The sequence below is a fragment of the Lates calcarifer genome, linkage group LG13 (genome assembly GCF_001640805.2).
Source record: "Lates calcarifer isolate ASB-BC8 linkage group LG13, TLL_Latcal_v3, whole genome shotgun sequence".
Classification (NCBI taxonomy): domain Eukaryota; kingdom Metazoa; phylum Chordata; class Actinopteri; family Centropomidae; genus Lates; species Lates calcarifer.
In genome coordinates this window covers 26,800,117-26,827,865 of record NC_066845.1, presented here as the reverse complement: position 1 = coordinate 26,827,865, position 27,749 = coordinate 26,800,117, and the positions used below count along the sequence as shown (strand labels likewise).

At 40.2% G+C, this 27,749-nt stretch overlaps 3 protein-coding genes across 10 annotated transcripts in view; 1 reads left to right on the top strand and 2 right to left on the bottom strand.

Moving 5' to 3' along the window:
• Window positions 1-11,133, top strand: LOC108875012 (uncharacterized). Its single transcript, XM_018663657.2, has 7 exons — window positions 1-217; window positions 1,906-1,986; window positions 3,562-3,612; window positions 5,353-5,991; window positions 6,084-6,149; window positions 6,589-7,752; window positions 7,843-11,133. Exons 2-7 carry the CDS (start codon window positions 1,968-1,970, stop codon window positions 9,501-9,503), a joined length of 3,600 nt encoding a protein of 1,199 aa, XP_018519173.1. The 5' UTR covers window positions 1-217; window positions 1,906-1,967; the 3' UTR covers window positions 9,504-11,133.
• A 3,904-nt stretch (window positions 11,134-15,037) lies between these two features.
• LOC108875104 (NACHT, LRR and PYD domains-containing protein 12) overlaps window positions 15,038-27,749 on the bottom strand; it is a 34,019-nt gene continuing 21,307 nt past the window's right edge. Inside the window, exon 19 of the transcript XR_007814385.1 lies at window positions 15,038-15,131. The gene's annotated coding sequence lies outside the window, so the exon portion shown is untranslated. The remainder of the gene's footprint in view (window positions 15,132-27,749) is intronic.
• The window catches only part of LOC108875004 (protein NLRC3), a 41,293-nt gene continuing 29,168 nt past the window's right edge, over window positions 15,625-27,749 (bottom strand). For 4 of the 8 annotated variants that reach the window (XM_051074829.1, XM_051074824.1, XM_051074827.1 and 1 more), the window contains 17 exons: window positions 27,200-27,320; window positions 26,123-26,268; window positions 25,691-25,926; window positions 23,581-25,471; window positions 22,774-22,950; window positions 22,172-22,345; window positions 21,632-21,808; window positions 20,862-21,035; window positions 20,320-20,496; window positions 19,870-19,910; window positions 18,760-18,896; window positions 18,270-18,325; window positions 17,950-18,164; window positions 17,357-17,634; window positions 17,071-17,184; window positions 16,808-16,949; window positions 15,625-16,373 (listed from right to left, as the gene is read on the bottom strand). In XM_051074829.1, coding sequence (XP_050930786.1) covers window positions 15,976-16,373; window positions 16,808-16,949; window positions 17,071-17,184; window positions 17,357-17,634; window positions 17,950-18,164; window positions 18,270-18,325; window positions 18,760-18,896; window positions 19,870-19,910; window positions 20,320-20,496; window positions 20,862-21,035; window positions 21,632-21,808; window positions 22,172-22,345; window positions 22,774-22,950; window positions 23,581-25,471; window positions 25,691-25,926; window positions 26,123-26,190 — 4,455 coding nt within the window. In that variant the 5' untranslated portion in view covers window positions 26,191-26,268; window positions 27,200-27,320 and the 3' untranslated portion in view covers window positions 15,625-15,975. Of the gene's footprint in view, window positions 16,374-16,807; window positions 16,950-17,070; window positions 17,185-17,356; window positions 17,635-17,949; window positions 18,165-18,269; window positions 18,326-18,759; window positions 18,897-19,869; window positions 19,911-20,319; window positions 20,497-20,861; window positions 21,036-21,631; window positions 21,809-22,171; window positions 22,346-22,773; window positions 22,951-23,580; window positions 25,472-25,690; window positions 25,927-26,122; window positions 26,269-26,717; window positions 27,076-27,199; window positions 27,321-27,749 lie in introns of all 8 variants that reach the window. The other 4 variants (XM_051074826.1, XM_051074828.1, XM_051074830.1 and 1 more) reach the window with 4 other exon arrangements.

The following is a 27,749-nucleotide window of genomic DNA, read 5'->3' as shown; positions in this document are numbered from 1 at the left end:
ATGTGTGACGTTATGACAACGTAGGCAACAACATTTGTTTCACTTTCTTTAGTGTGGAGGATTTCTGACGCAGTCATACAAAGTGTAACCGCTGAGTGAACAACTGACGGTAAAATAACATCTAATAAGACAATAAGAGTGTGAGTCTGTGCCGCGGACTGATCAGCTGATCGGATCATTAATAACTGACTGGAAATCGATTATTGATCATCGTCAGGTGAGTGCGTTCTGTTCAGATTGACAGGTCGTTATTATCACAGTAAGTTGACTAAGTGATGTGAAAACAGCTCTGTGGTCACTCAGTGTTTCCACAGAGCGTCAGCTCAGGTCTCTAACACCGACTTCACTTCAGATAAAGGCGCTGAATGAGTTCAGCTGTTCAACACGGAAACTGATCAAACTACGAATCTGCTGTGAACTGTGTTCATGCTGAGCTCAGAGCTCAGACTGTTTCAGTCTGGGTTTCATCTGAACACATTCTCTTTCTTTCTCTTTGTCAGAAAATTTTAGTGACTGGATCTTCGACTATCAAAATTTCTATCAACTAAAAATCCACAATTTTTGATTCCAGTACTGAAACAGATCCAGGAAGTGCAGTAGGATAACTTACGATATTTATTATTATTATTAAAAAATAAATGAACAAATCAATCTTTGCTGCTCAGCTGTGTCAGAATTCATTCTGTATTTATTAGGTATTTTATTTTAGGGATTTATTTATTTATCAATTTATCTGTGTCAGGCAACCACACCCTACTACACAGAGACTTTCTATTGTTCAGTTTTCAGCAGAGTGTAGACTTTAGTCTTTACAGTATATCACCAGAGCTGCTCCCTCACATTACCTATGTGTAAAGGCTACAAATTACCCTATATACACAACAGCCATACCATGAAACTGTCAGCATTTTAGATTTCCCAAAAGCATTTACATCAATTAGTCGGTTATTTGAGAAATGTCCCAGTGATGCATATACTTAACTGGATAAAGACAGACATTTCTTTGGACTTTTTAAAGAACATTTACGTTATGATACACAGTTTCATTGTACTTCTGTATAATGACAATAAAGCTAATTCTGATTCTGATGTTAATGTTTTCTTAGATTCCAATTATATTTGCCACTCACTGCAGCTGTTTGGTTCACTAAAAAGCTGTTTTTGGTGTAAATCAACCACAGAGATTGAGTTCAAACTTAATTTTGAGGCCTATGATTTGCCTCTAAATTCAAAACAATATAAATACAGATTCCTTTATTCCACTTTGGTTCAGCCAAATACATCGTGTAGTAGTGTAGTATATCTGATTCGTCCATCTTGAGGTAAGAAAGTAGACTCTGTTTTACCTATTCACCTTCACTGTCTCTTCTATAGAGACAGAATCAGAGAGTCCTTTGCGCTTAGTCAGAATAAAATGACGGACCTGTAAAAATTTCAAAAAATCCTCATTGGTGATGCCAAACTTTCCTTTCAATTGGAATGTGAGGACAAAACCCTCCGGAACCATGTCTCCAACTACTTTGATGCCCTTATGGTTTCACTTGGCAAGATCAGCTCAAAGGCCAGGTGGAGAGTCAGGGTTTTCATAAATAGGAGTTAATAAAGAAAAACAATTCTTGATTCCTTCTAGATTCCTGACTTGCCACCAAATATTCATCATGTTCTTTAAAATCACATCGTCCTTAATTAACACTGAAACGTTTTCAGGGGCGATATAACAGATTGGAATTGGAATGGGATCCCATCCAACTAAGCTGATTTGGGGTCTTTTATGAACCATTATGAACCATATCAAAAGACGGTGCAGCCAAGGTGTTTAGCAGCCATTTTGTTGGACCTTCATATGTCTATAATTATAACCTGTGTGTGTATACATATTTTTTTTCTACATTGTTGTTCTTTCAGATTGAACACAACAGTTAGTCTCCAGTTGATTTAGTCTCTGATGTTTCTGGCAGTGTGACATTATGGCGGCTGCAGCAACAGGTGAGTCCAGAAGTTTGTAGCACAGCAAGAACTGAAGACTGACAGTGGCGCAACTGTATTGACTTTGTTAATGTAAATGGAATCAGGTCTATTACTTATTACATAAAACTATGAATCAAATTCTTATTTTTATTTCATTTCAAATAATAGCTGGGCTAATATTTAAGAGATACAGTACCAGTCAAAAGTTTGGGCACACCTTCTCATTCAATGTTTTTTCTTTAATTACTTTCTACATTATAGATTAATATTGAAGACATCAAAACTATGAAGGAACATATGGAATTATGTAGTTAACAAAAAAATGGTAAACAAATCAGAATGTGTTTTATATTTTAGATTCCTCAAAGTAGCCACCTTTTGCTTTGATGGCAGCTTTTCACACTCTTGGCATTCTCTCAATCAGATTCATGAATTCATGAAACCCCTGAATGGTTTTCCAACCATCTTGAAGGAGTTACCAGAGGTGCTGAGCACTTGTTGGCTGCTTCGCCTTCACTCTGCTGTCCGATTCATTCCAAAACATCTCAGTTGGGTTTAGGTCAGGTGATTGAGAAGGCCAGATCATCTGACCCAGCACTCCATCACTCTGTTTCTTGGTCAAACAGCTCTTACGTAGCCTGGAGGTGTGTTTGGGGTCACTGTCCTGTTGAAAAACAAATGATGCCCCTAGTAAGAACCAGATGGGATGGCATGTCACTGCAGAACGCTGGTTGTGCCTTGAATTTTGAATAAATTAGCAACAGTGTCATCAGTGTCATCGTCTCCTCTGAACAGTCGATGTTGAAATGTGTCTGCTACTTGAACTCTGTGAAGCATTTACATGGGCTCTAATCTCAAGTGCTGTTAATTTTTTGTTTCTGAGGCTGGTAACTCTAATGACCTTATCCTCTGCAGCAGAGGTAACTCTTGGTAACTCTTCCTTTCCTGGGGTGGTCCTCATCAGAGCCAGTTTCATCATAGTGTGACTGCACAGGATACATTCAGCATTGTTGACATTTTCTGGATTGGCTGACCTTCATGTCTTTAATTAATGATGGACTGTCCTTTGTCTTTGTTTAGTTAAGTGGTTCTTGCCATAATATGGATTAAAACAGTAGTTGAATAGGGCTGTTCACTGTATAGAACTGTGTACCACCCCTACCTCTGCACAACACAACTGATGATCTAAAACACATTAAGAAGGCACATATTAACTCCTAACAAGGCACACCTGTTAATTGAAAACCTTTCCAGTTGACTATCTCATGAATCTGATTGAGAGAATGCCAGAAGTATGCAAAGCTGCCATCAAAGCAAAAGGTGGCTACTTTGAAGACTCTAAAATAAAAATAAAAAAACATATTCTGGTTTGTCCATATGTGTTTCTTCATGGTTTCGATGTCTTCAGTATTAAACTATAAGCAGAAAGTAATAAAAACTAAGAAAAAACACTGAATGAAGGTGTGTCCAAACTTTTGACTCTTACTGTAGGTTCATTATTGTTGGGTGCAATTCCTAAGACTGGATGACTTTATGGAAACTATTTTGTTTTTATGAATGAATTTGTACCTCTGTCTCTCTTTACACTCACAGATATGCAACCCCTGAAGAACAGCAGCAGCTGTGAATATCTGCCACCTGACAGTAAGTTAAGTTTGAACTGCTCTGGTGTTCAATAGGACCTCTGTCCATATTCATCAAGCCCCTAAAACCACTTCTAAAAATAAAACAAAAGAACAAGGAGAACAATAATACTACAGAAAGCAGAATTTAGGAATAAGATGTGTGTTTGATATTTCAACGACAGACTTGTTGACTAATTGACGGCACCACTGCAAAGCTGGTTGGCTGTGTAGGGCATGATAAATTTTGTGTGTGTGTGTGTGTGTGTGTGTGGGTGGGGGGGTGGTGAGGCTGCATATCCACCTACTTGTGTACACATTTGATTGTTTTGTTGATTTAATTTAAATTTAGAATTTTGTAATTCTAATTTTCAATCTGTACTCAATAACACATAATATGACACTGAATGCATTTTTATACAATTCTGTGAATATTCTCATTCATCCAGGTCATAGGTATCTCAAGGAAAAAGTTTAATCGAAAGCAACTGGACTTAGTTATAGTCTAGAAGACGTTTCACCTCTCATCCAAGAGGCTTCATCAGTTCGTGTTCGCAGCTGACCAGGCTGGGACTGGTCCAACTGGGACTGGTCCAACTTTTTATACACTTTTGCTAATTTATCCAAAATCAAAAACTGAAAACTTCAATTCAGGACTTTGTAGAAGCCCCTTTGGCAGTAATTACAGCTTTGAGTCTTCTTGGGTAGGTCTCTACAAGCTTTGCACACCTGGATTTAGACAGTTTACCTCATTCCTTCTCATAGATCCATCAAAGGGAAGCATCTGTGAACTGCCATGTTCAGATTTCCCCACAGATGTTCTTTGGGGTTTAAGTGTGGGTTTTGGCTGGGCCACTCAAGACACTCTTGTCTCATAGCCACTGTAACATTTTTGTGGCTGCATGCTTTGGATCATTATTGTGCTGAAAGGCGAACCGTTGCCCCAGTCTCAGGTTGTGTGTACTCTAGAGCAGGTTTTCTTCAAGTACCTCTGTATTTGGCTGCATTCATCCTTCCTTGTCAGGTAGGTTGTTCCAGCATCTTGGAGTGCCTACCAAACTTCCTCTGTGGATTTAGTCTGTTTCATTTTCTTCTGTCTCTTCATGTAATCCCTGACTGACTCCATAATGTTAAGGTCAGGACTCTGTGGTGTTAGACCATCTGCTGCAGGTCTTCTTGTTCCTCTCATCTCTGAAGATAGAAGATAGGTTTTGAGATATGATATGTCTCTGGCTGTGTGTTTCAGCTTGTTGTCCTGCTGCAGAAAAAATCTGCAACCAATCAAGACACCTCCTGATAGGACTGATGGAGAAAAATCTAAACATCTAAAGCCTAAAGTCCAAAATTGTGTATAGTATACTGTATTCAATAAACTTTCAGTGTGTGCCACTCTTTTAATATGAGAATCTACAGTTCCTAAGAACCAGAAGACCTACCTCATGTCTGGAAATACATTTCCGACCTATGTTCGTGACAAACATTGCCTCTAATACATAGATGCAATATCACAATGTGGTACTGGTTTTATTTCAAATTTTCATTTCAAAATTAACACTCATACAATGTGTTATTATCCAACATTGAAGTCACATGTTCTATATTTTTCAAATTTTCAGATCACCGGTGAATTTGCAACTACCTGACGGTTAACAGATTATCTCTAACAGTTAAATAAACTGCAAGTTCCTCTCTGATTTGAGTTCATCCTCTTGAATTAAATGTACATGTGGTTGACCTTTGTCAACTTTTGTTTTCTTCTCAGTGTATGAGCTGAGGGTTGTTCTGCTGGGGAACAGCTGGTCTCAGAGGAGTTCAGTGGGGGACTTCATACTGAGACAGACTATCTTCAACAAAGCACCAGACTGCTGTGTGAGAATTGGTGGACCGTTGGAGGAGAAAAAAATTGTTGTTATCAACACCCCAGATGTCCTGCTTCCTAACATCTGTATGGAAAAACTGACACAATTTCTAAAAGACTGTGAGAAACAATCTGCTCCTGGACCTCATGTGTTCCTGCTGGTTCTACAACCTGAAGACTTCACTGAGGAACAGAAGAAGAGGCTCTGCAGAGTCCTTCAACTCTTCAGTGATCAATCATTTGATCATTCACTGGTTCTGATATCAACACCCAGAGAGGAGAGGACAGGTTGGATGGAAAAATACATGGAACATCCACCATTAAAAGACATGATCAGAACATGTAGATACAGATACCTGAAGCAGAAGAACCTGAGACATGCAGAGCTGTTAACACGGTTGGGTCAAATTGTAAAAGAGAACAATGGAGGACATGTTTGCCATGAGAGATATGAGGACACAACTCCTACTTTACCAGTTGATCATCAAAGGCCAACACAAAAGGAAACACAGACTCCTATCTCAGATGCCGTTAAAGCTGCTGGTAAGTGAAACGATTCTTACAAGGAAATGAGAACTTTGCTCTCACAAATCTGTGATTATTAAATTAACAATTTTGATGTCATCTTCTGACAGGGCTGCATGTGATTAAAGAAACGACTCCACAGCTCTCACTCTTGGGGAAAAATCCTTTGTCTCACAGTATGTAAAATCATCTCAGTGTAACCAGATTCGTTAGTGGAATCTGTAGTGTATTTGAGGGGGCTCTGAGTTCAAGAATTTCATTACAGGTAATGATGTTTCATTGTTACCTGTACATGACAATAAAACAATAAACTAATAAACGAAACTAAAACTAAAGTAATTGCACCTGAGATTTTCAATTATGGCTAACTGCATGAACAAGGTAAAAAAAAAAAAAACTGAATAACACAGCCTCCTCAGTTTTGACTTGTTTTGTTCTATAGTTTATATATAATAATTTCACGTTAATGATTCTGCTCATCATTACGTCTTTCCTTAAGTGTAATTTCTTGCATAAAATAGCTGCATATGAACAGAATTTAGAGAAGACTGAGATAGTGTACCTTAAAACCAGGTAACTTTCAGTAAAAATGTATTTTTGTGTGTTCTGTTACAGCATCTGCATTCAGGATTGTGCTGCTGGGGAAAAGTGAGAACAAAAAGACAAAACTTGGTAACTTCATCATCAGGGACCAAATTTTTCATGAGCGGACACATTCTCCAAAGTGTGTGGCCTCCTGTGGAGAGTGGAAAGGAAAACCATTAACAGTCGTGAAAACTCCAGACATGTTCAGTCTGTCTGAGGAGACCATGAGAAGAGAGGTCAATAACTGTGTGAGTCTTTGTTCTCCTGGACCAAATGTTCTGCTGCTGTTTGTGAAACCTTCTGAGTTCACTGAGAGGAACAGAAAAACACTGAAGTTCATCCTGAGTTTGTTTGGTCAAGATGCTTTTAGATACTCAATGGTCGTCATAACACATGAGGGGATTGAAATGAGTTTTCCTCTTAATGACCTCCTTAAAGACTGTGAAGGAAGGCACTACTGGATGCCTGAAGATGACCATAGATCTTTGATGGAGAAGATTGAAGACACAAAGAAAAACTATGAGACCCTCTTGCCTGCATGTGAACACATCAAACCATCTTTAAACCTGGTTCTGTGTGGGAGGAGAGGAGCAGAGAAGACTTCAGCAGCCAAGGCCATTTTAGGTCAGACAGAGCTTCATTCAGTCTCCACCTCATCAGAGTGTGTTAAACATCAGGGAGAGGTGTGTGGACGTTGGGTTTCCCTGGTGGAGCTGCCTGCCTTGTATGGAAAACCTCAGGAGGCAGTGATGGAGGAATCACTCAGGTGTATCTCCCTCTGTGATCCTGAGGGCGTCCATGCCTTCATCCTGGTCCTACCTGTGGGTCCTCCCACTGACAAGGACAAGAAAGAGTTAGAGACCATCCAGAACACATTCAGCTCTCCCGTCAATGACTTCACCATGATTCTGTTCACTGTGGAGTCAGATCCTACAGATCCAGCTGTTGTTAACTTTGTAAAGAGAAGCAGATACATCCAGGAGCTCTGTCAGAGCTGTGGAGGAAGATCTGTTGTTCTCAACATCAAGGACAAACAGCAGATCCCAGAGCTGTTGGATACTGTTGAAAAGATGAGACCTTACAAAGACAAACCACTATGCTATACAACTGAAACTCTTGTGTACAGCCAAATGGAAAAGATCAGCATGTTACATGTTAAGATTATGGACCTGGAAACAAAAGGCATGGCCACTTGTAAGTACACTTTGGTGTCCTTTGTCTTTATTTTGGACTATTGAATACTTAAGCATCTGTCAAGTAACTTCACTTCCTCTGATGTTGCAGGTGAAGAAGAGAAACAGAGTCCAGAGAGTCTCAGGATTGTGCTGATAGGGAAGACTGGCAGTGGAAAGAGCTCTTCAGGAAACACCATTCTGGGAAGAAAGGTGTTTAAATCTGAATCAAGCCAGAAATCAGTCACCAAACGCTGTCAGAAAGCAGAGAGTGAAGTCGACGGTCGTCCTGTTGTTGTGGTCGACACTCCTGGTCTGTTCGATAATAGTTTGTCTCATGAAGAGGTTAATGAGGAGATGGTGAAATGTGTCAGTCTTCTGGCTCCAGGACCACATGTCTTCCTGTTGGTGTTACAGATTGGACGATTCACACCAGAGGAGAAGGAGACATTAAATTTAATCAAGAAGGGATTTGGGAAGAATTCTGAAAAGTTCACCATTGTTCTTTTAACTGGAGGCGATTCACTGGAGGAGGATGAGCTCTCTATTACAGAATACATTGAAGAGAAATGTGATGATTCCTTTAAGAAGCTGATCTCTGACTGTGGAGGAAGATACCATGTGTTTAACAACCGTGATAAAAAAAATCCCACACAAGTCAGTGAACTGATCAACAAGATCAACACCATGGTGAAGGAAAATGGAGGCAGCTGCTACACTAATGAGATGCTGCAAGAGGCTGAAGCAGCAATACAGAAAGAAGTGGAGAGAATCCTGAAGGAGAAGGAAGAAGAGATGAAGAGAGAGAGGGAGGAACTAGAGAGAAAACATGAAGAGGAAATGCAAGCAATGAAAAGAAGAATGGAAGAACAGAGAGCAGAAATTGAACAAGAGAGAAAACTGAGAGAAAAACAACTCATGGAGAAAGAAGAAAACATCAACAAGGAGCGAGAGGAGAGAAAGAAAGAACAGGAGAGGAGAGAAGAAGAAGACAGGAGGAGGAAAGAGCAGGAAGAAATTCAAAGACAGGAGTGGGAAGAAAAACTAGAAGCTTTGGAGAAAAAAATAAAATCAGAATCCAAAGAAAAGGAAACCATTGATAAAAAGTTGGTGCAGAGCAGAGAAGAGATGAGAAGAGAACGAGAGACCTGGGAAAAAGAAAGAAAAGTATGGTGGGAAGAACGATACCGTGATGCTCGACAAAGCCGAATGATGGAGAAAACAAAACTTAAAAATCTCCAAGAAGAATATGAACAGGAAAGAGAAAAGTATGAAAACAAAAGAAAAGAAGAAGATCGAATCAGAAAAGAACAGGAGGAGAAGGAGAGAAAAGAGTTAGAGGAAAACTATAAGAAAGAAATGGAGGGCATGAAGCAGAAATATGAAGAGGAGGCCAGAAAACAAGCTGAAGAATTCAATGAGTTCAAAGAAAAATACACCAAAGACTTTGAAGCTCTTATGGAAAAACATGATGAAGAACTCAAGGCCCTGAAGCAACAGCATGAGAAAGACAAGCAACAGACAGAAGACAAACACAGCAAAGAGTATAAACTGTTGGAGAATCTCTCCAGTTACAATGAAAAAGAACTGAAAGAAAAAATTGGGAGAAAAGAAAAAGAACTACAAGATGAAATGGTGGACAAAAGAAAACTGCAAGACAAAATGAAGGACAAAGAAAAACGACTCAAAGAACTGGAGGACCTGAAGAAAAAACAACAACAAGAAATAAATAATCTGAAGAAGAAATACAAAGAGAAATGTACCATCTGCTGATGATGTTTCCCTCTGCTGAAACTGTGTTATTCACTGTCCACTAAGATACAGGGTTAATACTTCAGGGTTCACTTTTCTGTCAGTAATACAGACCTTTGACAGTGGTCTTTAATTGCTTTGTTGGGAATTTTCTGTATGCATACAAAACTTTGTACTTTTTCAGACTTGTTATTGGGGTGGCTTGGTGGTCTATTAATTAGTGAGTTTCAGAGATGCTGGTCAGCAGATGTTGTTCCCTGTGGACAGAGCCAGGCTGTGTACACCTGTTTCCAGTCTCTGGGCTGAGCTAAGTCTCATCTAAGTCTCAGCTAGAAAGTCAATATGTATTTAGAAATCAGATGAAATGCTGTGGCTTGATAGATCAATGAGGTGTAGGGGAGGATTTATATAGAGATTTTTTTTTTCTGTTTTTTTTCTAAATAGTTCATAAGTTGCATGAATTTGCTTAATTGAAAATTTTATAACTTAATTTTAGATTTTGTTTTACAGTACTGTCAAGTAAGCTGTACTGAGTACCAGAAAAATAACTCACAGTAATGAACAGGATAGAACAACTGGGGCTGGGACTAAGGATAAGTTGCTTAAAGATGCTTAAACAATTTTGATTTAATCATTTACATTCATTCTCTTTTTTGGAAATAGTGTTTGTAAGGATAATGCTGAGCACTTGGTTTTATTAGCAGTAATCTTGTAGAAGAAATCTGAATTAAATAATATTTAAGATGGGGTGTGATATTTTTAGAAGGTTTCTGGGCCAGTCAGGAGAGTGGACAAAAATTACTAAAGAAGCAACAAAACTGCAATGTTTTAAACTAGATCACGGACAAACTATGACCCAAAAATATGAGATAAATATGAGCAAATGGAAAACAGATGGAAATAGTTTACTAGTCTGGGATCTGATGGATAATGAGTCTTTTATTGATGTTCTTCCTAATTTGCATTTCTGAACCTTTCTGTAACTAATTTGGCAGTTGAACTCATCATAACATGTTGAATTTTAAATCATTCATTAGTAGTTACTGAGTTACTGTTACATGTTATGTTACATGTTTATTATTTTAAACGTTTTAACACTAAAACTAAAACAAATGCAGTTTTTAAAATAATTGATTAAGTATTCTGCAAAAAAATGTTGAAATGTTACCTTTGATTGCATGTTATCCACACTGATCTTCTCTTTTACTTTGTAATGAGAATTTATTTGTTCACTCTGATGATTTTAATATTTTATCTGCATTTAACCAATCACAGTTTTTACTGCTGTTGCCTCATTTGCATTGGTAGTATCAAGTATCAAATCCTGTCATTTAAAATTAAGTAAACCACAAATTTTCTAAAATTAAAGGGTTAAAAAAGGCTTGATGAATAACTTGCAATTTTTTATCATCTGTTTAGAATTCATTATAAATGAGCTGAACCATAACAGTTCACATTTATATCAGGAATTTGTCAAAACATTATTTTTAAAACATCAAGTTTTCAAATTACAATGAACACCATCAGGAGAATTACTTCCACAAAAATGTGTGCTGTTTTGGGTGAGACTGAATTCCTTTCATGTAAACTACTTTTTGTAAAAAGAAACACAATAAAAGTAAGAAAAAATAACAAACAAATCAATTAAAAACACAAGGATTGAGGATCTAGTAATGTTTGCTGTTCCCAGCTCAAAGTGGCTGAGAGTTAGTGTACACCTTGTCAGGTCAAACAGGTCAAACACATTCAACCATTCACACTTAAATTCACATCTTCTGACCTGTATGTTTTTTTTTTTTTTTTTTACTGAAGCACACAGAGCAACACTCTCATTCTCACAAAAACACAACAGATATTAATACACAGAAATAAATGCAACATAAATCAATAGAAAATTAAGTGATAATTCTGTAAGAATAAAGAAGAATACATATAAATAATAATCAAACATGAGAAATATAACTAGAAATAAATGGTATGTTAGAAAATAATGACCAGATCTTTCATTCATTCTGAACAGGAACAAAGATCTCTTTAAAGGTTTGCACTTTTAATAATAAAGCGACCTGAAGCAACCTTTAGGATATTCCAAAACTGTCTCAACATGATTCTGTCCCATACAAAAGACCCATGGAAAACATTTTGATATTCAGAGAATTTTCTATTCTTTAAGCTGATTGTTTTGGTTTTACAGGCAAAATGTTTACCCTTTGTATCACTCACTGCCATCAGTACAGTAACAGCAACAAAGAGGTAAAAGGACATAAGATAAATATGCAACTGTCAACATGTTCACCATATCAAGTTTAAAAGATGAGCTTAATGTCTACAACTATAATGTCACTATTGTGTTCACAATTTGGTATACTGTCACCCAGTGGTAAAAGATATACTCAGGTTTAAGTCTTTTTCATTAACCACTACACCGGCACCTGACAGGCTGACAGGTGAGACTGTGGACAGCTCCTGGTGTCAAGCTGACATTTCAACAAAGCAGAGAGCAGTGACCACAGCTGAAAAACTAACACGTGTCTGAAACCCAATCCCAATCCATAATATGTAGTAAACCAACAGATTTCTGCGAATTACTGGTATTATCATTCAGGCTGCCCAGGTAGAGTTACGGCATTGACAGACAGACTGAACAACATGTACTTTTATGTCCTTGAATAGATCAAAATTCTAGTAGAACACAAATGAGCTGATTATTAATGCTCGTTCAAGTCAGAAGTCTACAGCTGTGTAGTAAACAAGCTGTTCCTGCTAAATTAGTCCAGTCCTACCTTGACCTGAAGTCTGGACGGAGGGTCTCCTGGTGCTGTTTGGAAGTTCTCTAAACACCATGTTGAAGATGGAGGGAAAGGAAAGTCAGGAAAATGATGGTGCAGATAAAATACTGAAAAGAGAGAGAAATAAGAAACTTAGCTTTCTGGAACAGTTCTTTGATAGCTGATTTATTCTGTTCAGGTCATCAGTGTAACTGAAATTGTTTTGTGCTAAACAGTATAAAAATAATGTTTCAACAACAAAAGCTTTTTCCAATCTGAAATGGTCACAATAAGGCTGTTTACTAATCTCATTGTGTCAAATAAATGACAACAACTTTACAGACAACTTTTTTTCTTAGAAGGTGTTGGGTATTAAGCTTGTGCATATCATGTGACTGACTGCAACAACTCATGTTCGATACACAGGTCCATATAATAAACCAGAGATACACCACATTCTGTGACCATCACAAAATCTCAAAGTGTAGTTGTTAAAATCATTCACTCTTTAAAACACATAAAAGCAATTCAAAGTACCTAACAATACTTTTTATATATATATATATATATATATATATATATATATTTTTTTTTTTTTTTTTTTTTTTTGTCTTGAATTTCCAGATTCTGATGACCTGTGTCAGAAATTTTTGCCTTTAGTCTAATGTGGTTCTGTCTAAATATCTAGGTTCAATTCAATTAAATTCAATTCAGTTTTATTTATATAGCGCCATATCACAACAAAAGTCATCTCAAGGCACTTTTCATATAGAGCAGGTCTAGACCGTACTCTTTAAAGTAGGTATTTACAGAGAGAGACCCAACAAATCTCACCATGAGCAGCACTAGGCGACAGTGGCAAGGAAAAACTTCCTTTAAGAGGCAGAAACCTCGAGCAGAACCGGGGGGGTAGAGAATAGCAAAAGAAGAACATAGCATAACATGGGTTCCATATAAAACGTAAGGTGATACCAGTAATACAGCAGTACAGCAGTAGTAATGATAGTAGTGATAATTAAAGTATTAACTGCTAACATAGCAATACAACTAATAGCAGTATAAGTAATTTCTGATTCTAGCAGCAGGTGTTGAGTGGAGTTGTAGGAGCAGCAGGAGACTTGTCATCACAGATCAGACTCTACAGCTCCAGAGGAAGAAATACCTGCAGAAAGAGACAGAAGAGGAGAGAGAGACGGGAGAGCACAATACTACAGGAAAGAGAAGATACTGAGTTAATAACATGTAACATGGGATATGAATCCATATTGAGTGGAGAGAGGGAGGGAGAGAGAGAGAGAGGGAGGGAGAGAGAGAGAGGGGGGGGGGGGGGCGGGGGGGGGGGGGAGAGAGAGAGGGGGAGGGAGAGAGAGAGAGAGAGAGAGAGAGAGAGAGGTCACCTTAAATCTTTAAAGAAGGTAAGAGAAATGCAAAGTAACGGATTATTACTGAATTGACTGACTGTGGTGAGAAAGCCTATTGTCCAGAGCCTGTCTGAAATGACTGTTGAAAAGGCCACTGAATGACTGCAACGACACCCCAAAGTACTTCTGAAAACAACCACAAATAAATGCACAATGACCACTAAACGAGAACAAATACATGCAAAATGGCTTCAAATAGACTACAGACAGATTCAAAGCAACCACAGACACAGAAAACAAGAAGTGTCAAAACAACAAAAAAGATATGCATATAACGACTTGAAAATGACCACAGATAGACACAACGGAACTTCTGAAAGACACAACGACCACAAAGAGACAGAACAACTACAGAGACAAACAGAAGGGAAACTACTGCAAAGAGACACAACCATAAACCAACAACAAAGACATGTAGAACAACGTTTCTTAATTTCCAGCTACAGGTCACCAGAGGCAAGTTAGAATGAAGGTAACAATTTCTGTCACAGGTCATCACAAACTGTGACACTGCTGTGGATCTGAACACAAATAAGCAGCATCTAAATGTTGTCCACAACTGATACAAAGCAACATTCAGCGGCAGCTTCACACAATAACACTGCAATGGACAAACAACAAACTGGCTACAGATTTAAAAGGTGGAATAACTGACACTGGTTACAACAGTTGGTCTGTAGCAGCCAGCTCCGGTGGCACCAAGCTCCAAAATATGATAAAAAAAAGAGAGGAAGTTATCGCCTAGCTAACGACGGGAGTCACCGAAATATCAAGCTAGGTTATGTCATCATTACTTGCTCAACTAATGACCCTTTAACAAAATACACAGGGTTAATTAAATCGCAAATCATTTACAGTGGTGTCTAAAAATCATTTTATCACAAAAACACACAAAACACGTTTCTACCTTCAAAAACAGACTTCTTGCCGTATTTTATTTCCACACAGGCCTACCACCGGGACAGACAACAGGAGACTGGAAACTGTAGTCTGCACTGACTCCACAAGATGGCGCCCGAGCTACAAAAAGAAAACCTGATGAAAATAAAGCCCAGAGGGAAAAGAGACGTTACAGCTTTTACGGTATTACAGACAAGATTTACAGCATAATGAGAACATTTAGCAGTGACATTAACAGCAGTGATGGTGAGTGGAATATTCTAATCCGCTATGTAGGCCTACCTAATATTTTTCTATTGTCATGTATTGAATAGAAAACTCAGATGTTGGTCTCATGAACTCAACCTGATGAAGATGAAATGTTGATGATTAGATGATTCATTTCTCCTCTTGAGCGTTGTTTTTATTTCAGTCTGAAATAACTTGATCCTGAGTGTATCTCCTTTATAGTACACATTTGAGGTACTTGTACTTTCCCTGAGTATTTCCATTTAATGCTATTTTACATAACATACTTTGTATGTTGCACAAACAAATATAGAATGACAATGTTTTCAAACCTTTTCAAACTGCGACCCTTAGTCTATCGTATGCTCATGCACTAATGCACACACCATAGGCATCTTCATCAGGATAGGGGACAATTATTTCAGTTAACACATCTACTGAGCACTTTTCAACAACATCTCAAAATAGACATCAGTCATTACAATAGGAAGTGGAGGTGATGTGCATGGATCCTAGTGTCCAACTGCTACAAAGGCTACACCATCATTCAGTACATGAATGCATCACTTTTGTTCAGTGCTGACTGTCCTCAGATCAGTATAAATGAAGGCCTTCAGGTTTTCTCCTGAGCAGCTGGATGATGCTGGTCAGAGGTTTTGTAGAATATTTCTTCCTGCAGCTGCTCTCAGTGTCAATGTCGTCGTATGTTGAGATTATTTGATGCTGACTGGATTAAAACCTGTAGTCATCATCATCTTAAATTCTGTGATGTTTTCTCAGTTTATGTTTAACTGGAAACAGGAAACACAGATCATACAACACAGATGATTTGAGACAAAAAAAATGTAATTAAAGCTCCAGTAGCAAACACATTAAGTAACTGTACACGTACATTTGGCTCAATATACAAGTCTTCAATGGATCACAGCAGGATAGATTTCCATTTCCAGCAGAGAGAACACAGGGTTCACCTCTACATTAAACCTTGTCTCTGACATAACACTGATGTAACCAGAGCTGTGGAAATATACATTATACTGAATTTATCATGTGAAACAGCACAGTCCAGTTACCCTGATTCACTCATAAAAAACAGAGAAAAAGTTAAACGGATAAACTGAAGAATTACAGATGTGTTGGTGTCAGACAGAAACAGTCTGATACTCTGCTCCTGCTTCACGTTAAGTTCAGCTCTGCTGAAAGGCATCGATCCTCCTCACAGAGAGCAGAGATCAGAGCTAAACTGGCCTCTGATCCTTTTCTTCGCACCGTGTCCATCACCACTCGAGCTTTGTCTGCCCTGCTCGCTGTTCCTGATAAATCCATCTCATCATCAGTTATCACCCCACGCTCCAGGAGTTTATCCAGCAGCTTCTGTAGAACAGGTTCAGAAACTCTGCTGATAAACTGAGTCCGAACAGACTTCAGCATCTTTTCTGCTGGGACGCTCAGAATCCCTGCTGCTGCTGGGACGCTCAGAGTCCCTGCTGCTGCTGCTGGGACACTCAGAGTCCCTGCTGCTGCTGGGACGCTCAGAGTCCCTGCTGCTGCTGGGACACTCATGTCTGCCTGACCTGGAAAATGAACAAGACAAATTCTTGTGTTCAGTGACCACACATAAATATATACAGGAGAAATGACTGTCACAGTTACAGTGGGAAAGGACCTGGAGGACTATCTAAAAGGTCAAAACCTGGTCATGCTTCTCTTGAGTGATGGAGATGAAATGTGGTTGGCAGCTGTAGGAAAGTGCTTCCTTCACTAAACTAACTGCATGTTACTGCCAGTAGTAAACAGGATCAGGGTTTGCATGAAGCCATGATACAGTTCTGACGTGTCACCCCTGGAGGTTGACTATTGGTTGATTTGGGACTTGATGGAGGGAGGTGTGAGAAATAATAATTATTTTCTACACTGAAACTCTGGTGCTGGAGCTCTGTGCCCAGTAAGACCCATTAAAACTGGTTTCTTGACTGTAGAATAAAATGCAGGTGGATCAAGTCTTTACCAGACACGTCAACTTCACTCTCCCAGACATCTGTATCTGTTTGGTCTCGGACTGTGACGGTCGCTTCCTCTATGTTTGTCGGCAGGCGGATCTGAAACGTTGGGAGGTAATTTGGTCCAACATCCAGGTCAAACTCTATTTTCTGAAAACCAGTAACACCAGTGTCAGAATCTTTATGGTATCCAAAGTCAACTGAACGTAACCAAGGGAAGTTTGATGAATCCTGTCGGCATGTTACAAAACCTTTTATTTGAATTATTCACCTTAGGCTGTACTTTATGGGCCTTCACACAGTGAACAGTGTAACTGTGATTTATGATGAGTCTGCAATAGGAAGGCACCTCGATGAACAGAGAATTTTGCTGTTTTGTCCTCACCTGAAGAATGATCAGAAAATGTTAATTGTATCATCCATTGTATCTGTGTCAGCTGTGAGACATCTACACAGTCCAGTTTCACCAATAAAATGATAAAGAAATTCCACCTGGTCAAGTAGATACTGATGAGTCTGGACTGAATGTGAAGCTGTAACATTTCATCAGTCTTTACCTCTTGCAGGGGGACGTTGCTCGGCAGGAGAAACACATTGAGGTTTTGCTTCTGTGTTTTGGGGTTTGGTGGTCGGAGGAACAAGAAAACATGGCCGCTAACTGGTTTCATGTAGTTCCATAACCTCCCCAACATCTCTGAAACCCAGACGAGGCCGAAGGAGGAGAGATGAGGGACTTTGACGATCACATGAGTGTCTGTGATCTCCAGCGGGTTGAGGAAGCTCATTCCATCCTCAGTGACGTGGATGACCAACAGCAGGCCTTCATGGATCAGAGCTGTGAGAACACAGAGACATTCAACATCTGTTTCACTGCAAGACAGAAAGTCTCTGATAAACACTTTCCTTTAAAATCTCCAAAGGGAAGTTCAAGTATTCAGATGTGAATATTGCCCAACAGTTATCAGACCTATGTGAAAATAATTTTCCAACCTTAACTGACAAACTTAAATTGGACTTGGAAAGCTGGAATAGTTTGCATACAACCATTGGAAAACCATGGGAAATGAATGTGCTCCAATGCTTCTTCTACTTTTTTCTGGGCCTATCAGAGATGGATTACATGCTAGGCATAGCACAATCATTTGCTCACCATCCTTAGTTTCACAGTGTGGGAGGTGGAGCTCACAGACAGCAGCCTCAGGACACTGGATATTGAACAGTGGCCCAGCAGGTGTCTTGCCAGCTGTTTGGAGGAGGCTGTTGTCCCATTGGACGGTCCTGTAGAGCAGCTCCGCCTCCTTATCCACAACAAACACCAGTCCAGTTGAAGTACACTGGAACCCACCTGGACCAGGACACCTGAACCTGCAGGACACAGGCAGCAAAATGACCACAATGAACTGAGGAAAGGAGGAAGGAGGAGCTTACTGCCTACAGAAGTGTTAAGTGATTTCATTCATTTGTGATTACCTGTATGAGACTCGTGCAGATTCAGTTTGCAGCTCAGGTGTGAAGCTTGATGGAGGCTGGGATTCAGAAAGGAACAACATCAGTTACCGTACTTGAAATAACCAACTTGGGTTCAGTGAAGCAAACATTATTGGTCGTTAAGGTGATTGATCAGGCACCGTGACCTCAAACTAAACATCAATCAAGAATCAATCTCATAGAAATTTATCCAGATTCTAAAATTATTCAAGATGACAAATTAAGGGCACAAATTGGGCTGAATCTTCTCAGTGTCTGCCTGTCCTAAGGAAACAAAATGATCTTTATTAATTGTCAAATTGTTCAGCGACTCCTCCTGTAGCGTACAATGCAAATATTTTCACAATGGATGGTTTAGTTTTCTGATCTAAAGAGATACTTTATGCATTTTTCTTTCTCCATCTTGTGTTCTCCTGTGTGTTGTGTTTTTAAATCTGTCTAGAATATCAGGATTCAATGGTTCTTCTCTCACCTTCATCAGGTTCATGTCGTTCTCAGACACATCTGGCTTTTTCATGTCATTCTCAGACACATCCAGCTTCTTTGTGTCGTCCTCAGAAACATCTGGCTTTGCATCTGCTGTGTTTGGGTCCAGTTTGACAGAGTGACCTGAAGGGAGGAGAAGTCAGGAATCAGTGATTACTGTTACTTTCCTCATCAGACCTGAGTCAGATAATGAGAGTGATGTGAGTCCAACAGCAGCAGCTCAAAGCCTCTTGTCATCACTTTTTTTCACTCTCCTGGTTTTCTATTCGCTGTGGATCAGCCTGAGCAGATGTGTCCAGATACCTGCTACTGAGTCAACTTAGTCTATAATAATATGCTAGCTGTTTGCAGCTGCCTTATTCAGTGGAATTCACCAACTGCAGCCAAATGTTGTTGTTGTTGTTGTTGTTTATACACTCTGATACATAGCAGCTGTACTGTAGAAAGTCACATCTGGAGAATGATCATGTGATTTTCCTTCAGGTCAGCAGTTCAGTCATTTTAGGTATTAGTGTTTTGTTCTGGCTTCAGTCAGGCTTATTTGATGTTTGTCTGACAGATTTCATATGAGATTTATTTTAGACAGAAATCCATAATAAAGACTGAGTGTTTACTCAGTTGTAGTGACTAAAATGATCAGTATGAATATCTTTACAGAGGGTATCTGGGAGCTTTTTGAAATCAAATCTAAAGCTTTTTAAGACCTCAACAAAAAACATTTGTTGACCATTTCTTTGGTCGGCAGTGCATTTCAAACAACTTCTCTCACCCCCAGGAACAGGCATTTCTGAGACACTGTCCAGACCTGCCATTCTCCACCTGTCCACTAGATTTCCTCAGGCTTTCCCACCAGTCCTGCTCACCTGTTTACATTCACACATCACCCCCACCAAGCGACACCCCTGCCTCTCATGATCTCCTCAGTCCTTCAGTGGATCTAACCAGCTCACCCCCTCCAACCCAATCTGAAGTGTCAGATGCTTTCCAGAAAAATGAATGGACATCAGGGCTGAGCCAAACTGATATGTATCTCCAACAAACTGATGCAAATGAAGCAGACAGACTGATGAACAGGAGACACTGTTTCAGTACTCACAGGTTTTGTCTTTGGAAGCTTTAATCTCCCTGCCGTCGACCCTGTAGGGACAAACACAACCCAAACAGTTACAAAGTGGAAAATAATCAGGTTTTGTTTGAGTCAGCTTTATTAAACCTGACAATGAGAATCACAGAAATAATAGCTGAATATTAACTGATCCTGTATCAATAAGCCTGGTCAGTGGGACAGAAATTTACAGTCTCACTTTTAATCAGGGTACCATGATATCACCCTGGTACCCATCCTAGATTCAGGAAGAATAAAGATCAGAAATGTATCATTGGATTTCTATAAAACTAAAATATCCCTTTGCCTCACTCACTGCTGTTGTGACAGACCATTTGCACCCATACAGGCTTCTATTCATGATGCCCTGACCTTGTTGTTGGAAGGAGTCAGTACAATACTGCTGAGAGCAGCATGGACCGACTACAATCCTTTACTGACCTCAGAGTCTCCAGTCTACAGTCTGGACTCTCCAGAAGATCACACAGCTCCTTCATGTCTGAATCCTGCAGCTTTTCATTTCTACTCAGGTCCAGTTCTCTCAAATGGGAGGGGTTGGACCTCAGAGCTGAGGCCAGAGAAGAACAGCTGATCCCTGAAAAACTGCAGTCCATCAACCTGAATAAAGAATAAAACATGTAGATCAAATCATTTCTAACCAGATATGTCCTAATCAGTGAGCTTTTCTCTCAAGAGAGCCATCAAATGGATCAAACTTTAAATATCCAGTCCTGATCCAATAACAAAAGTCTTGGTCCTGGTCCTTTCAGCTTCTTTATTATTCATGACAACTGACTGAAATGAACTGAACCTGAAGGAATAATTCTCAGTCTGAGAACAGAACAACTGACAATATAGAACAACCACTATTTAAAATGTCATTCATTCTAAATGAATGGATTCAAGTTCTGTGTGAAGATAAATGAGGTTCAGCTGTGGATTAAAGACAGAAGATCTCCAACAGTAACAGACAGTGAACTGACCTCAGAGTCTCCAGTCTACAGTCTGGACTCTGCAGAAAACCACACAGCTCCTTCACTCCTGAATCCTGCAGCTTGTTGAGACTCATCTCCAGTCCTTTCAGATGGGAGGGGTTGGACTTCAGAGCTGAGACCAGAGAAGAACAGCTGATCTCTGACAAACTGCAGTTCATCAACCTGAATAAACAATAAAAGAAGAGAGAAAGTTCCTGCTTAAAACCATTTAATGTGGTTGAACAAGGTAGAATACAGAAGTTTGGAAACTGGAAACTCCAAACACCTGAACCCAAGAGGATGCAGGTTAAAAACAGTCAAATAAACAAAGAGAAAAACAGCTCTCATTGATATTAATGACAACATGCTGCTGCTTCAATAAAGATGTAGTGACTTACAATATATATCAAATTAACTGGTTTATGGAACAACAGACATAAAAACCTGCTGAGCTGAGCTCAAATACTTAACCTGGACTTGTTATTCTGAATATTTCAGTCCATACAAACATTACAGAGCCTTGAAACCAACAGCTACTGATTATAGATTTGTTATTGTCTGACAGATTCAATGTGTCTTTGTTGTTATTTTAAAAATCAATGAGGTGAAATTTGAAGAGAAACAGTCACTGAGTTAAACCACAGAAGAAGAAAACAGATTTTACCATTAAGATCCTCAGTGTGGATCAGTATAATATGAGCCTGATGTCTGCAGGTTAGAGTCAACACAACTTTCATATCATATTCATCTCAGCACAGAAATAAAATATGGAGTCTGACCTCAGAGTCTCCAGTCTACAGTCTGGACTCTGCAGAAAACCACACAGCTCCTTTACTCCTGAATCCTGCAGCTTTTCATTTCTACTCAGGTCCAGTTCTCTCAGATGGGAGGGGTTGGACTTCAGAGCTGAGACCAGGGAAGCACAACTGATCGCTGACAACCAGCAGCACCTCAATCTAAACAAAGAATAAAACATGTAGATCAAATCATTGATAATACAATATGTCCTGATCAGTGAGCTTTTCTCTAAAATATTCCTGTCAACACAGATTCATAACATGGTATTGACCTCAGTCAAGTCTTTAACTAGAGGATCAATATCACATCAGACACGTTGGACTAAAAAAATAAATATCCAGTCCTGATATAAAAGGTCTTGGTCCTGGTCTGCAGATCAGCTCAGCAGGACAAGACTAAGAATCTCAGTTAATGGAGTGAAACATGTCAAAACAACAGAGAGCTCCTTTTCCTCTTTAGATGATAAATTAGGTTAACTTGTGCATTAAAGATATAAGATCTCAAACAGTAAGTGAACTGACCCCAGAGTCTCCAGTCTACAGTCTGGACTCTGCAGAAAACCACACAGCTCCTTCACTCCTGAATCATACAGGTCGTTGTAGCTCAAGTCCAGTTCTCTCAGATGGGAGGGGTTGGACTTCAGAGCTAAGATCAGAAGAGCACAGCTGATCCACGTCAACCTGCAGTACCTCAGTCTGAATCGAGAACAAAAGATGTGTTTAGGAGACAAAATTCCTGCATGAAACCATTCAGTGTTTCATCATCTGTTCAGAGCTGAAGGTTTAGAATGAACAAGTTTAGAAACTGGAAACTCCAAACACGAGAACCCAACAGGATGCAGCTTAAAAACAGTCAAGAGAAAAACAGCTCTCATTAATATTAATGACAACATGCTGCTGCTTCAATAAAGATGTAGTGACTTCAGCTCTTAAACTCTGCAGCTCCACCACAGGCTCCATCTATACAAACTCAGGCTGAGCAGACAGAAGACCTATTTTTTTGTAGAGCTGATTTTAAAAAGATCTTCACACAGAAGCCACAAAAATGTTTGAACCAATGAGAAACTGAAATTTCAAAGATTTTAATTGAATGTATACAAAAAAAATCCAGTCAGTTAACTGACCTAAGAGTCTCCAGTCTACAGTTTGGACTCTCCAGTCCACAGGACAGTATCTTTACTCCTGAATCCTCTAGGAACCAGTTGTCACTCAGGTCCAGTTCTGTCAGATGGGAGGGGTTGGACTTCAGAGCTGAGGCCACAACTTCACAGTGAATCTCTAAGAGTCCACAGTTATTGAATCTGTGATTAGACAAAATATAAAATATGTTAGAATAAAATCAACTTGAAAATGTAATTAAAATACACTCAATGAATATGATGACAACATGATCAACAGCTACTCTTCACATCTGTGGCTCAGCTCATGTCATTTTATTGTGTTTGACATGACACACTAATTCTCATCACTGTCTCCCAGTCCTGCATACTTTGGATAGGAATCTTTGTTTTGCAGTTGAGAGGAAGAAAATGAAAGTCAGAATGAAGCCAGTTGTACGCCTCTACCAAGCAGTCCAGTTGCAGTTTTATTTGTGAATGAAGTTATGGCCAAAAATGTGTGCTACTGCAGTGACCTTGACCTTTGACCTGTGTCCATCAAAATCTAGTCAGTTCATCCTGACTCCAAGTAAATCAAGTTTGTATCAAATTTCAAGAAATTCTCTGAAGTCATTTCTGAGATATTGTGTTCAGGAGAGAGGGATGAACCCAGAAAGACTCAAAACGACACAGTAGGTTTATGAATAAAACTGATTTTATTGACTTCACAACCAACTGAAAAACCAAGAGTGATGAGAATAATTTGATACTGTTTGTATCTGAAATTGACTGAATTGACTGATTGATGATGTTAATGATCGTGTCTGGACTCACCGAGCCTTTCTGCAGTTCCTCACAGCTGGGATCAGTCTCCGTCGTCCCGCCGCTGACGTATTGTACTTGTCCAGGTCCAGCTCATCCAGAACCTCCTCTGACATCTGCAGCATGTAGGCCAGAGCTGAGCAGTGGATCTCAGAGAGGAACTTCTCTGATCTGTTCTCTGACTTCAGGAACTCTTGGATCTCCTGATGGACTGAGTGGTCGTTCATCTCCATCAGACAGTGGAAGATGTTGATGTTCCTATCTGGAGAGATACGGTGCATTCTTATGTCCTTCAGGTTGTTGATGGCTCTCTGGATGATTTCTGGACTGTTCTCCGTCTGACCCAGCAGACCTCCTAAGAGTCTCTGGTTGGATTCCAGAGAGAGGCCATGAAGGAAGCGAACAAACAGGTCCAGGTGGCCATTTTTACTTTGAAGAGATTTCTTAATGGCTCTCCTCAGGAAGACATCCAGAGATGGGTCACTGTCACTATCAGAATATTGACCATCATCATCATCATCATCATCATCATCATCTTCATTTTCATCTTCTGGGGATGACAAGTCACTCTCATCATGTTCCTCATCTTGATTCCATCCAAAATCCTTCATTACCTGTGTCTTCCTGTTGGTGAAACAGTGGAACATGTAGACTGCAGCCAGAAACTCCTGAACGCTCAGATGAACAAAGCAGTAGACTGTTTTCTGGAAGATCACACTCTCTCTTTTGAAGATCTCTGTACAAACTCCTGAGTACACCAAGGCCTCTGTCACATCAAGACCACAATGCTCCAGGTCTTCTTGGTAGAACATGATGTTTCCTTTCTCCAGTTGTTCAAACGCCAGCCTCCCCAGCTTCAGAAGAACTTCCCTGTCAGCCTCCGTCAGCTCCTGTCGACTCGTCTCATGTCCCTCATCGTACTTGTTCTTCTTCCTCTTTGTCTGAACCAGCAGGAAGTGTGAGAACAGGTCAGTCATGGTCTTGGGCAGCTCTCCTCTCTGCTCTGTAGTCAACATGTGCTCCAGAACTGTAGCAGCGATCCAGCAGAAGACTGGGATTTGACACATGATGTGGAGGCTCCTGGAGGTCTTGATGTGTGAGATGGTTCTGTTGGACAGCTCTTCATCACTGGATCTCCTCCTGAAGTACTCCTCCTTCTGTGGGTCAGTGAAGCCTCGTACTTCTGTTACCCTGTCAACACATGAAGGAGGGATCTGATTGGCCGCTGCAGGTCTGGAAGTTATCCAGACCAGAGCCGAGGGAAGCAGATTCCCCTGGATGAGGTTTGTCAGCAGCTCGTTGACCGATGACTTCTGTGTGACGTCAGACACAACCTTCCAGTTGTTGAAATCCAGTGAAAGTCTGCTTTCATCCAGGCCGTCAAAGATGAACAGAACTTTACAGACAGCCAGCTTCTCTGCTGTGACCTTCTGTAATGTTGGATGGAAAACATGGAGCAGCGTGAGAAGACTGTACTGCTCATCTCTGATCAGGTTCAGCTCCCTGAACGAAAGCAGAACCAGCAGACTGACATCTTGGTTTTCCAAGCCCTCTGCCCAGTCCAGAGTGAACTTCTGCACTGAGAAGGTTTTTCCAACACCAGCAACGCCGTTGGTCAGAACCACTCTGATGAGTCTCTGTTGGTCAGGTAAGGCTTTAAAGATGTCCTGGCACCTGATTGGAGTGTCATGGAGGGTCTTCTTCTTGGAAGCTGTCTCCAGCTGCCTCACCTCATGTTGGGTATTAACCTCTTCACTCTGTCCCTCTGTGATGTAGAGCTCAGTGTAGATCCTGTTGAGGAGGGTTCTACTTCCTGTTCCATCAGTTCCTTCAGTCACACGTTCACATCTCCTCCTCAGACTGATCTTATGTTCATCTAAAACCTCCTGCAGACCACTATCTGCTGAAAGACAACAAACACTGTCAGACTAAAGACAATCTGACAATCTGATGATTCTTTACATCAGCTACAGAAAAACAAGCAGAGAAAAGCTTTTTCATGTTGTGCTCTGTAGAATCATCTTAAATGTCAGAGCTGTGTGATAGAACAAATGACTCTGTAGAAAACAACAAGTCCTGTTTTCAGAAATGAAGACATCAGCAGACAGATGTTCAGTCTTACTTTGTACAGTGCTGGTCTGACTGGCTGTCTGCAGTCCAGGTCTTGTTCTGGATCTTTGTCCACACTGGGGACAGGAGGAGTCTCCTGATGGACCAGACTGGTCCCAGTATGAGGTGATGCACTGTCTGCAGAACCAGTGTCCACAGCTGGTAGAGACTGGATCCTTCAGGACATCCTGGCACAAGGCACAGCAGGACAGCTGCTGCTCCACAGAAACATCACTCCTCTTCCCCTCTCTGTGGACAGGAACACATTTCTTTTTAAATAAAAAAACCTAATCCCCAGATTATTACAAAGTTCTGTTTTAACACTTGTAAATTAATGTTAACTTGCAAACAGTAATCAGCTGTGTCATTAGTGCCAATCAGATCTGTGTCTTCTGGACGGGTTTGGATCTGGGACTATCTGGGACTAGTAGAAAGAGAGTCTTACTCTGTGTCTGGGGGTTGAGGTTCATTACTGAAACCTGGAGGGTCTTCTCTGGTCTGGTCACTCTCCATAGATTCAGAGATGGATGATACAGACTCTGCTCTGTACTCCTCTTCTTCCAAATCACTCACCTTGGTAAACCTGTAGCACTGGAGACACAGAATAATGAACTCAGTCATTACTCAGCCTCTAAGGTGCAGTTTCTAACCACCATAAAGAAAGCAGTTAGCAGCTGAAGGAGAACAGCAGGAGAGAAAACTGAAGACACATCTCTGCATCATTAAAACAAACTGAAAAAACACACTGACAACAGCCATGGACGGAGGGTCACGAGTCTCTAAAGAGTCTCGAATGAACATTAATCATTAAATCAGTCATAAAAGTGGTTAAATGTCCCATTATTTTATGAAGAAAGAAGAACTAGTCTGTGCATTTGTTCCTTCTATTCTGGAAAACTGTAATTATCAGGCTGCCTCAACAAGTCTTAAAGACTCTGCTGCACGATTATTGACAGGAACAAGGAAAAGAGATCATATTTAGCTTCTCACCATGGGCTCTCTGTAAGATTAAGAATACAATTTTAAATCCTCCTCCTCACCTACAAAGCCCTTAATGGTCAGACACCATGCAGCCCTTCATCCACTTTGGGTCCAGCAGGCAGACACTGCACCTCTTTTAGGACTGGGTAAGGCCTGAACCATCCCTTCGTTATGCTGCTACAGGCCAAGACTGCTGGGGGACTTCCCATGATGCACTGAGCTCTCTCCCTCTCTCCTCCTCCATCTATATCTATTCACATCTCATGAATGCCTCATTCTAACTCAACATCCTCTCTCGTGTAGCTTTGTGCTCTCTCGTCTCTCTTCCTGTTGCTCTCTGCAGGTAGTTCTACCTCCAGAGCTGCAGAGATCTGTGACTGCAAACCACCTCCTGCCCTCCTGATCCTGTTTGGGGAACTGCGGAGTCACTGATTAGCAACCTGTAACCTCTGTGGTGAGTGAGCCCTCTCTACCACTGGCCATTTAAACAGACACAAGATGCTGGACAAAAATATTAAGATGTTTGTAGTCGTTCTCTTACCTTGTAGCTTAAGGATCATTACTGAGGATTGTGTTTGTTCAAAGACGTGGATACTCTGCTCTGCTCTGCCATCGTCTTCCTCTACACAATCACTGGGCTTTGGTCAGTCTGGGACGTAAACCTGTAACAGTGACTCAGGGCTCAGAGACATGAATCTGGACAGGTCTGCTCAAGAGTCACACACAATACTGACAGAACAGGAAGTAATAAACACACACACACACACACACACACACACACAGACACAGAGTTTTCATCCTCCTCATCTGTAGCCAGGAAAATGGTGGCTTCCTGTCCTCATACTTTAAAAACAGGAAGTCCCTCTAAACCACAACAAGTACTTGTGCTTGAATATGAGACTTTCACTTATGAAACTCCTTCACTTCATCACTGTCAGTGCTTTACTTTGAGAAATAGAAACATGCTTTTTTCTTTTCACTGAATACACCCTGCCATACAGTGAAACATCCTCTAACACTGAAGAAATATTGATTTAAAGCAGAAATAATCAGATCAGAATGACAATGCATTTCATGAAAATGATCAGTGA